This window comes from Juglans microcarpa x Juglans regia, chromosome 2S, assembly GCF_004785595.1.
Source record: "Juglans microcarpa x Juglans regia isolate MS1-56 chromosome 2S, Jm3101_v1.0, whole genome shotgun sequence".
In the NCBI taxonomy this organism is placed as follows: domain Eukaryota; kingdom Viridiplantae; phylum Streptophyta; class Magnoliopsida; order Fagales; family Juglandaceae; genus Juglans; species Juglans microcarpa x Juglans regia.
Genome location: NC_054597.1, coordinates 18149042 through 18160906, shown reverse-complemented (window position 1 = coordinate 18160906; position 11865 = coordinate 18149042). Strand labels below are relative to the sequence as shown.

At 33.0% G+C, this 11865-nt stretch overlaps 1 protein-coding gene across 2 annotated transcripts; it reads left to right on the top strand.

Annotated features, from left to right (window-relative positions):
- The first annotated feature begins 6353 nt into the window (after positions 1–6353).
- On the top strand, positions 6354–9853 carry LOC121251834 (probable serine/threonine-protein kinase PBL7). Of its 2 annotated transcripts, none has more exons than XM_041151211.1 (6): positions 6354–6690; positions 7362–7600; positions 7850–7985; positions 8859–9117; positions 9257–9389; positions 9501–9853. In XM_041151211.1, exons 1-6 carry the CDS (start codon positions 6537–6539, stop codon positions 9771–9773), a joined length of 1194 nt encoding a protein of 397 aa, XP_041007145.1. In that variant the 5' UTR covers positions 6354–6536; the 3' UTR covers positions 9774–9853. The 2 variants fall into 2 exon arrangements, with proteins under 2 accessions (XP_041007145.1, XP_041007144.1); XM_041151210.1 differs by having other exon boundaries at positions 6395–6690; positions 8847–9117.
- Positions 9854–11865: the final 2012 nt, after the last annotated feature.

Genomic DNA, 11865 nt, shown 5'->3' with positions numbered 1-11865 from the left:
TAATAAATCCTTCTTAATTTCAGGTACCACTAGCACATCATTCAACTGTATTGGAGATTGAGTTGAACCAACCATTGCTTGTCCAACATGAGTGATAGGTAAAACTTTACCATTACCAACCATCATGACCATTATATGGAAGTAGTGAGTGAAGAGTACCTTCATTGGCAGTTATGTGGTCAGTTGCACCTGTGTCAGGATGCCATGAAGCTGTGTTAGGAGCCTCATCCATTTTAATGGCTGCAAAACTCTGTGGAAGGTTATCATTTGTGAAAGAATGATTGAACCTATTGAAACATTTAAGAGCAGTATGATTTCTTTTGTGACATATCTGACACACAACTTCTTCTTTGCCTGCTGTTTTGGAGTTTGAATTTGAAGAGGTACCACGAGACTGATTGTTGGATGAGCTTGATCTTGAGCCAGTGGATTGGCCTTGGACAAAGCCACGACCTTTTGAGTTAAAGGAACCAGTGCTAGAGTTTGGTTTCCTTTGTTTGAATGACTTTTGGCCATAAAAAACCATAGGAGGAGTAACATCAACCTTGTATCGATCAGTATAGCTTTCCAATAAAGTAACTAATTCTGAAAAAACTGAAACAGGTGGCCTAAGCATAGTGGCTGTAAAAACTTCAAAATCCTTACCAAGGCCATTGAGAAGCCACCAAGACTTCTTGTGTTCAGAAACAGGTTTGCCAATAGCAGCAAGTTCATCACAAATTGTTTTAAATCTCCTCAAATAATCACTCAAGGAATCAGATCCTTTGGTGATTGAGGTGAGTCTTTGCTTAAGTGCAAGACTCCGATCAGAAGACACCCTTGCAAAAGCATGAACAAGGGCACTCCAAACTTCTGAGGCAGTGTTTAGACCAACCACAAGGCCTAAAACTTCCTCACTCAAGGTGGCTGTAAGCCATCCTTTAACAAGCCTATCAGACCTGCGCCACTTGTGATAAAGTGGATTAGACTGAGAGGTATTATACTCATCAAGAATAAATTGTGGTGGAGTGTGTATGTCACCTGTGATAAATCCTTGAAGGTCATAGCTTTCAAGGATATTTAGCATCTGAATTTTCCAGAGCAAGAAATTGCTGGAAGTGAGTTTGAGAGACACATAATTCGACACATTCTGTGAGACAGGATATGGATAGGGATCTGAAAGAATGGATGAAGTCATTGCAGGAGAAGAAGAAAAAAAAGACACAACTCTCTAGCAACCCGTATTGGCTCTTGATACCATAAAGAAGTTTTTGAGAAAAACAATCTCACGAGTTACCTTTGTGAGTGTGCTTTCATTCATTTATATATTGATCATGTACAACTGTTTCTAAACTAGGAATCTGTACAATATCGAAAGAATGCTAAATTAAATGAATTACATAATGATTATACAGCTGGATATCTTTCTAAAATCATGCATCTGTTACCATGATACAGCTTAAGGTAAGTTGCTGAAATCAAGTGATTGCTGGACTGTTTTTATTTTGTGCTTGATCTATGGCTGTTACCATGATACAACTTAAGGTAAGTTGCTGAAATCAAGTGATTACTAGACTGTTTTTATTTTGTGCTTGATCTATGGCAGCTTGATTGGCAGCTTGATCTTCATTCCTTATAGGCAGTGGGTTACATGGAGAGAGACTGGTGATAATTGCACAAATTATATCAATGGCTCCCTCTCTCTCTCTCTCTAACGCGAGTATCGAGTGAGGTTCGTAGACATTGGAATATGTGGCTATCATTGTAACGAACTCCACCATCGTGGAGGAATTATTTTTGGAATGGAGAAGGAAATAATATTGTATCTAAACTATAAAGTTGATAGGTTGCATTTTGAAATTATTAGAAGGAAATAATATTCATCTCCTCTTGACTATCATCATTTAGTTTCCATCTATAGGAAGGATTTGAATTAGATTTGGAGGTATAATTCAACCAACACACCACCATCCTTATACGCTATTGATGATTGCATAAAGATTCAATTATCACAAGATTTTTAATAATGGTACGTTAACATACTATATTTTTCATATATACGAAGAGTTATGAGTTTTTAAATCATCACGGTTGAAATTCCTTTAAAAGAAATAATATTTAAGAAAAAAAGACTAAGTGTTGGAAAAAGAAGAATTGAAAGAATTTTTAGTTCAACTAAAGGGGAGTCTCCAGCCTGTTTCTCTCTAGGCAATTTCTTCGCCCAACTAAAAACAAAAATTCCCATCTTCCCCGCCTAGAGGGGGTGGAGCTTTGGCTCCTCCCTCTCTCTGCTTTTCAGTGTTTATTATGTTTTCCATCTTTTTTTCGGTTCTTATTGTATTTTTCGTCCAAGCAATGAGAAGTGCCGATCTACTGCTTTCCGACCCCCCACGACAGCCACGCGCCCCACCACAGAACTCCCTTACTGCCAATCCTTCAGATGGCTTAAGAATAATTTCAAAAGGAGCGGCACATGCTTCACACACGTGACTCAACCCGCACGTGAGATCTAGGCAGCGCCGCACCAGGTTGTACCTGTTGCTGCCGCACGCGCCATATTCGAGACTTGCGACCTCAGATCCTTCAAATTAGACCAACCTCCACTTTCATAGAGTAGTGCGTGGCCTTTACGCACCTCCGCAATCCTTGACGTTCGTCATCCAACGATTCAACGCATTTCCGATTTGCTATCTTCTTATGTTTACGCCTCTTCTAACCAAGGATGTTTACGCCTCTTCAGCCAGTTTCGACCAGTAAAATGCAGCACAACTCACTTCACTGTGACTCTCAATCGTAGTATTACAGTCCGTTTATCAGACTATATCAAAACCGCTTCAAGCGACTTCCCATTGTGGGAAATAGGTGGGGGTCAAGTTATTGGTCTCAGATTTTTTTTTTTTAATTTTTTATTGTGTTATATTTTTTGGATTGGGATGAATGTTGGGGCCTCCCACCCTGTTGACTATTGTATCTTGTAATTGTTAAATATATCTATAATATGCTTGCTTAGAAAAAAAAAATTATTTTTTGTTCGCATCAATTCCCATTTTCTCAATTACAATTATCTTTCCGTAAATTGTCTTGCAAGAAATATAAATAAGAAAACATAATCGATGTCAAGGTTTTTGAATCAAATAGTATAAGATCTAGTCTCCAAATGGAAGAACCAAGTTCGAATCTTCCACCCCCTTTCACAAAAAAAAAAAAAATAAAAAGAAAAAAAAAACACAATTGATCGGGGTTGGCCACTATGTGGGCAGGGAAAGTCCTACGGTTAAGTTATTGCACAAGTTGTCTTTGTTACTTCTATTCAAATTTTTTAGTCTAAAAAAGGAATCCCAAATCCTTGTGGCATAGACGATTCACATCCGGATGAATGAATTTTTCCTCAAATTTTATCTAAAAATCATTTTTTCCTAAATTCTTCCCTAAATTTTACTCATATTTTCAAAACCTCTTACATCTCATTGCTTATTTTGTCTCTATTTTATTAAAATAAGTTTTCTCTATTATTTCTTTATTATTTTTTCTACTCATTTATTTGTACATCTTTAATTACTTTTTTTTTTTCTTTCGGGAAAAGAGTGGAAGAAAATTTCTTAACTTATTTTTTTCACATTTTTATAATTATTTAATTATTTTTGTATCCATATTTTTTATTTTTTTTTATCTATAACGAATTTTTTTTAACTACTTATCTCTTTAAGCGATAATATTTTTAAAATCAATGTTGTCGTAACAATAATATTTAAAAAAATATCATATTTTCACAAATGGTCAATTTTTTTTTTTTTTGTCTCAATGGTGACATTTCTTTTTCAAATTTCAACTATAACAAATATGAGCATAAGAGAAACTGTAGATGATTAAAAAAATTGATTTATCAGTTAGAATAAAATATTTGTAAAAAATGATTTAAAGATAAAAAGTAGCTCCCCATATTTAGGGAGCCACTATTCAAATCCTAAATTCTTTCTCTAAGAGCATTAGCATCGGTCTAACCAAAACTATTTTCAAAATTTAGCTAAAAGTATATGTTTTGCATAAAATCAAAAGATTTATTCAAGATATAACCCTACAACGAATTCAAGATATAAAATTTTGCTAAAGTACACGTTATGACTACTTAAATGCAGCGAATATAAGAGATAAAATGCCATAAATTTAGATTACTAGCATTTGGTTAAGGCAATGCCAATTATCTAAAATAGGCAATCGGATGGAGAGGAGTTTTTGTCAAAAAGTTAAAATTTTTTACTAAAGAATTTGATGATATAAACATTCGGATGCAGATGCTCTTGCCTCGTTTGTTTTCGCAGATGAAATGAGTTAAGTTTAAAGTTAAAAGTTGAATAAAAAATTGTTAGAACATATTTTCTTAATATTACTTTTTTTTGTAATTTAAAAAAGTTGAATTGTTTATTTTATTTTGTGTGAGAATTTGAAAAAATTGTAATGATTAGATGAGATGAGGTAAGATAAAATGAATTGAAATAAGATTAGATGAGTTATGAAAACAAACGAGGCCTTAATGTAGTATTTACAAAGATAATCTCAACTCATCTCATCTAATTATTATAACATTTTCAAATTCTCATATAAAATATAATAAACAATTCAATTTTTTAAAATTTCAAAATAATAATAATATTAAAAAATAATATTCTAACAATATTTTATTCAACTTTTAATTTCATATCAACTCATCTCATCTCAACTCACTATTCAAACCTCATCTTATACCATATAGATGTTCTCTTATAGTGTGGAAGCCATGGGACATCTTTAAGAACATTCTCAATAGATTAGCCAAATGTTAAATCTATCACCTATTTAGTTATTAGATCCCAAAATATCATCATAATGGATTAACTAAAATTCAAATATTTAGACTTTAGTTACAGTAAATGCTAAAATCATTTCCAAATTTATTAGTTACTGTAAATACACCAAATATATATTTTATCATTTATTTCTTTTTCTTCTTTCTCCCATCAACTGCTTCTTTGTTCCTTCTCAAAAAACCAAGAATCCCTGACCAACACTCCTACACGCATATACCAACATCGCACCCAAAAAGACAAAAAAAATAATTGAAGAGATTTCCTTGAAAATTTATATAATATAATATGCGCATTTAAAGCCTTAGTACCCAAAACGACTACGAATTTGGAGAAATATGCTTGGTTCGCATCGTCGGGATGCTGGTAGTTGATGAGAAGGTAGGCATTGAAGATGAAGACGAGGATGCACACAACTATGGCAACGATTACGAGAGCGAGATTGAAATCGCCCATCATTTGGAGCTCTTGAATCGAAGGGATCAAGACCTTGGGGCTTTTTTTTTTTTTTTGGGTTTTGTAGATCTGGCTTTTTTGTTATTTAATTATTTTTTTATTTTTTGGAATGACAATCAGCATTAAATGTCAATTTAAAAAATATAATTTTTTAATTCATAATTTAATTAAAATATAATTACTAATTAACATATAACAGGTAAAAATATGATAAAATATGATAAAACATATAAATTAATAATTAAAAAAAATTAAATATTTTTTAATTATTAATTACTCATTACTATATAATGAATAAATATATAATTCAATATGAAGATTTGAAATGAATAGTTAAAGTTAAATTCATCTTATATTATTTTAGGCTGCGTTTAGTTATTGAGCTCAACTTAGTTGAGTTCAGTCTAATTTTAAGTTGAATCTGACATCTAAACATCTAACTCTCAAATTACTAAACTCATCTCAATTTAAAACCTTTTTACACGTGGACCCATAACTTTTTTCAACTTAAAACATTTTTATACATGGACTCATAATCTTTTTTAATTTTTTATAAAAGTACTAAACTCATCTTAACATCTAAACACATTTTAAATTCTATTTAGATGGATTTCACATAACTTTCTCTATTACTCAACTCATTACTATTCATAAAGAACTCAACTCAGTTCAACTCAGCATCCAAATACAACCTTATTATTATATAATAAAAAAATAACTATTTTAATATAAAAATTTATGTGAATAGAATAGTTAAAAATTAAATTTCTTTAACATTCCTCGAAAGTATCATTTAACTTTTATTAATCCAACAAGGATGTTCTATACTATCATTTGACTCTTTTGACTGGTTAGTTAATAGATTATTTGTTTAAGACGAGCAAGATTTCAGTAAGCGCTGAGCTCCTCTCTCTCTCTCTCTCTCTCTCTCTCTCTCTTTTTTGTTTTCGTTGAGACCTAATTATCCGATTGTCGCATCATTCCGCCTGATATTTATAATTATTTTATCGAATTAAATTGATAAAAATATATTTTAATATTAATTACTCACTCAAGATTAATAATATTAATATTGCCAAAGAGAGAACAAAAAATTAAAGAGAAGAAAATCATAAAATAGAAGAACATTCCCATTTCCCAAGCTATGAAAAATTGGTATCTCATCCACTGACTTTGTTCACCGATCCATTTTTCAGGGTTAGGGTTCTTGTCCTTCTTTCCTTTTAGGTGTTTGCAATGGCGTAACAGATACATTGGGAAATGGAGGCAGAGGAAGCGTACAGAAGTAGAGAGCGCACAGTGCTGGTGGTAATAGTGGTACTGGCTTCGGTGGCCGTGTCCTCCTTGCTCGTCGCCTTCAGCTACTATTGTTACATTCGGAACAAGGTCTCTAAGCGCCTCAAGGACCGCCAAAGTGAGTGACTTTCTCGCTTATGTTCCAACCCCTTCCACCGTGCGTTTATCCTTTTCTTGCCTACTGAGAACAGAAAAAAAAAAAAAAAAAGTATTTGGAAACTTGAAGAAGATTCTTGTTCCCTTTTAATAAATGTTCCAAGTTCGAAAATGTGGCCCAAGATTTGTGTAAATTAATGTATAAAGTTTCATTGTTTTTTCGGAAAAACTTTTCTGGTGGCGTTGACATGGTCTAGTATACGTCTCTGTATGTTGTTCTGGTAGCTGATGAAACTTTCGGGGTAAGAAAATAAAAGAGGTTAAGCTTTTGAGTTTTGTTTGCTCAGAAATTTTTGGGACGGGTTTTAATTAAAATTTTTGTGGTGACAATGATAACAAATCCTAAAGAATAAAGAAACACTGTGCTTTAGTCCCAGTTTACTGGTTCGGTTAAAGCGTGCATGAATCGAAAATTGAATTAAGTAAAACGATATAGAAATGATATGTTATTCTATTTAAGCTTCTAAACACTGAACTTTCAGTTCTAAGCCAATCCAAGTGGTTTTTCTCTAATCTGAAAGCCTATGGTGCTTTTGGGCGACACTGGATGCTTTGGATTAATTCCTTTTTTTTCCTACTTAAAATCTAACGGTGCATTAGTTGGTAACTCGTGGTTGTTTTTATTCTCTGAAGGGGCTGATAATGAGGGCAAAGGTGGCTTTCAAAATCTGCAAGTTGCGGCTGAGAAGGGGCTTCAGGTATTCACTTTCAAGCAGCTTCATTCCGCAACTGCTGGTTTCAGCAAGTCAAATGTAGTTGGGCATGGTGGATTCGGGCTAGTGTACCGAGGGGTGCTCAATGATGGTAGGAAAGTTGCTATTAAGTTGATGGATCAGGCAGGAAAGCAAGGAGAAGATGAATTTAAAGTAGAGGTTTGATCCTGTTATACATATTTTTCCTCATTGGATTTGTTCAGGTTCTGAGATAACAAATGGAGAAGGGGGCTGGATTTGAATATTCACATCCCTACTAAGCTCTTTTCTTAAATAAATGTCGATTTTTATTGCTTGGCATTCTCAGCAACCTACTGGAGCATGATATGACCTTTCTTTTTCCAGATTTTCTAATTTGGGCTTTGCATTGAGTTATTATAATTTATTTATGAGTATATTTTACCATAGGTGGAATTGCTGAGTCGGCTGCATTCTCCTTATTTGTTGGCGTTGGTTGGGTATTGTTCTGATAATAACCATAAATTACTGGTGTACGAGTTCATGGCAAACGGTGGTCTGCAGGAACATTTATATCCTGTGAGCAGTAAGTAGTAACTTCTTTTGACATCTTTATGCTTTTGACATTTAACATTTACACATGTAATGAATGAAGCCTTTGTCCCTTCTCATGGGTTGAGGTATCCCAAAGTGTGAGGTTGATTCCAACCTTCTTCCATTCACATCATATTTCAGTAATTATTCTATTTCCACTTGCGATCTCAGGAGCATAATAAAATGAGAGACATGTTTCTTGAATTTTTCTGTAATTTTCTTTTCTGGTTGCATTATTTGCTCCAAGTTAACTAGAAACAAAACATGAAATTAAAAGAAAGAAAGAAAAAATGATAGTCGAATTGACTATTTATAGCGTGTATGATGTGGTTCTTGAGTTTCCACTGTTTAAATTCTTCGCTTCTTATAGGCTAGACTTGACTTCCACTGTTTGAATCAGCCGATGAATTCTTTGAATGGTATGATGTGAAGTATCATGCATATAAGTTTGAACTGGATGCAAGTTATTGAACTATCATGCATATAACTTGCATCTGTCTGCTTGTCAGGCGTATATGCTGTGATGTTTGTACTGCTATGTGAGTGGTTTTCTGAATATTCTGTTGGATCGTATATGACAAGCTGGTTTGATTAATTAATGAAGAGGCTTGCTGAACTCTTAAATATTTGAGATAATTGCAGAAGTTTTCTTGTTCGAACTAATATTTAGCATGCAAAATTCTTGATGCATTTGATATTATTTCCAGTTCTTAGGCATTTGATATTTTTTTGTAGTTCGCATTGCCCCTGCCGTGCATACTTCAGTGGTATAGTCATTATAATGATTATTTTTCATTGTTGATGCTAGAGTGCGTTAATCTAGTGGTTTTGTTGTTGGATGCTACTTTTTGAGTTGAATTCACAGGTACCAGTTCTATCTCCCTAAAATTGGACTGGGAAACTAGATTGAGAATAGCCCTTGAAGCTGCGAAGGGTTTAGAATATCTACATGAACACGTCAGTCCTCCAGTGATTCACAGAGATTTTAAGAGCAGTAACATCCTATTAGACAAAAATTTTCATGCCAAAGTTTCTGATTTTGGATTGGCGAAGCTTGGATCGGAAAAGGCTGGTGGATATGTTTCAACCCGAGTGTTAGGCACCCAAGGCTATGTTGCCCCTGAGTAAGAACCAGTGATCTTTCTGTTCATACTGTATTCTTATTTCTATCTGATTTCCCTTTTATTTATTTTGTTGACATCATTTAAAAGCTTTCAGCTGTAATTCATTTTAATATTATATTCCGTTGTGTTTGTTATGCAGGTATGCCTTGACAGGCCATCTGACTACTAAGTCCGATGTCTATAGTTATGGCATTGTCCTTTTAGAGTTGCTCACAGGCAGAGTTCCAGTTGATATGAAGAGACCTCCTGGGGAAGGTGTTCTAGCATCTTGGGTGGGTCACCATGAAGTTTATAAGATCAGCTGTCTCTCCCTTGAGTTTTCCTTCTGAAACCTTGGGTTTAATTTATGCTTTCTTATACCTTTCTATCTGATTGTTTTGAAGGCATTACCCCGGCTGACAGACAGAGATAAGGTTGTAGAGATTATGGATCCTGCTCTGCAGGGTCAGTACTCACTGAAGGAGGTTATTCAGGTAGCTGCAATTGCTGCAATGTGCGTGCAACCAGAGGCAGATTACAGGCCGCTGATGGCTGATGTTGTACAATCACTGGTTCCGCTGGTGAAGACTTACAGGTCAAGTTCAAAGGTAGGCAGCTGCTCTAGTTTCCAAGTTAAATCGCCCACAACACATGATTTTGGAAAAGCTAGTGTATGAAACCGATTATTTAGCTAACTTGGATTAACATGAACTGTGTAATCTATGAACGATTTAGAGAAAACTGCTTTGTTTGTTTTCACAACATTTTTCAACTCAACTCATCTCATCTCATCTCATCATATCTAATCATTATAATTTGATCAAATTTTTACACAAAACAAAATAAATAATTTAACTTTTTCAAATTTTAAAATAAAAATAATATTAAAAATACATATTCTAACAATATTTTTATTTAATTTTTAATTTTTATATCTACTATCTCATATGACAAAACAAACCAGTGCTAAAGAAAGATCGTAAAATGGGATCACTTTGACCATCAAAATATTCAAAATATATTAGAGTGGTTGATTTTTAAATATATATATATATATATATTTAAAGGGATATATATATTTAAATACTCTAAATATATTTAGTTGCCAAATACTTTAAATATATATATCCCTTTAAAAATAGAAAAAAACTCTAGAAGAATCATCCGAACTGCCTAACTTTACTAAACAATCGACGCGTTGATATACAAAATCAAATTATTTTATCCCAATAATTATTATAATTTTTTTTAATTCGTATACAAAATGTAATAATTAATTTAATCTTTTTATCTTTTTAAATAAAAATAATATTAATAAATAATATTATAATATTATTTTATTTAATTTTTAATAATATATATCTAAGAAACCAAACAAGGTCTTAGTACAGCCGGTACTGTTATGTCGGTTCACAGTAATTATTTTTCAAAGTATTTGGCATTTACTCCCAACTAAAAGCGTTGAATTTGAGAAATTTGAAAAAATATTATTATTTTATAAAATAATTGTATAAAAGGATTTTATATAAAGAAATGATATAAGTATAATTTTTTATAATTATATTTTAAATTGAAAATATTTATATAAAAAATATTATTTTTATAAATTATATTATAAAAATATTTGTAATATAAAATTTAATTGTATAAAAAATTGTGAATTTTTGTTTCTGATTAGACTACTCATCCAATCCAAGTTGGATGTTGGACCAAATTCTCATCCACTGCAATTAAAACATAAAAACACTTTCCACTTTGACACATTCCCCTTACCCTTTTACTCGGCAAAAGAAAAAAAAAACAACATTCCTTTACCTTTTGAAGCTGATGGAAGAGGGCGGACTGATACAGCTCATTTTGCCTCGTTAGTCGTCGCGTATAGATATACCAAACTGAACCCACACCGACCTTTTTTGTCCGGCTTTATTACTCGTCATTTCTATTTTTTTACACATATTTTTTAATTTTAATTTTATTAAATTAATTAAATTCTTTTACTCATTATCTCTACTTTACATATTTATTAAGAAAAAAAAAATAAAAACATAAAAAAATAAAAATGATGAATAAAATTTTATTTCCGTTATAGTTCCATCGTCGCAAAAAGTAAAACTATGATATGATTGTGGTCCACTGCTTTTGGCTTTCATACCTAAATAAATAAATAAATGAGCGACATTATGATTGATGCGTTTCTTTCATCTCAACAGTTTCTTTCCTACCTTTGGACCTTAGTACCAAGGGGTCCCCCCGCTTAGTCGGTGTTTTGGAGGAGTTTGGTACTCCGTATTCCGCTTAATCAAATAAATAATTGAGGTCGGGATTATTAGAGAATAGAGAAGAAGGAGAATGGACTCTATAGAATTAAATGATTCGGCTTATTCAAAATAAAACCTGTGATATCGATGTTAATAGCTTACCTTTTTTTACAAGGTTTTAGAACCGTTGCAAATTGAATTTCTGGTCCTTAATTGGTATAATTAGTTGTTGAAAATCATTGGTGTATTTCCAACCTCCGTACTTTTGTTGCAAATTATGACTACTCCTGACCATATATAGATTCTCGTTGCAAAAACTCAAGACCATTTGAACAACTATATATAAACTATTAGATGAAGGGGCGCCCACGTGGGGCTGACCCCCTCCTGCTTGTAACGCATGGCTTTAAGACATGCGTTACTTGTAACGCATGTAACGCATGACTTAAAGCCATGTGTTACTGCCGTTCCATGACACAATTAGGCTAGTCGTGCATAGGAGGACTATATA

Excerpts from the sequence above, each read along its gene's own strand:
- LOC121251834 (XM_041151210.1), top strand. The coding sequence starts at position 6,537 with ATGGAGGCAGAGGAAGCGTACAGAAGTAGAGAGCGCACAGTGCTGGTG. Across the intron at positions 7,601-7,849 it reads AAGATGAATTTAAAGTAGAG|GTGGAATTGCTGAGTCGGCT; the intron begins GTTTGATCCTGT and ends ATTTTACCATAG. Across the intron at positions 9,118-9,256 it reads CAAGGCTATGTTGCCCCTGA|GTATGCCTTGACAGGCCATC; the intron begins GTAAGAACCAGT and ends TTTGTTATGCAG.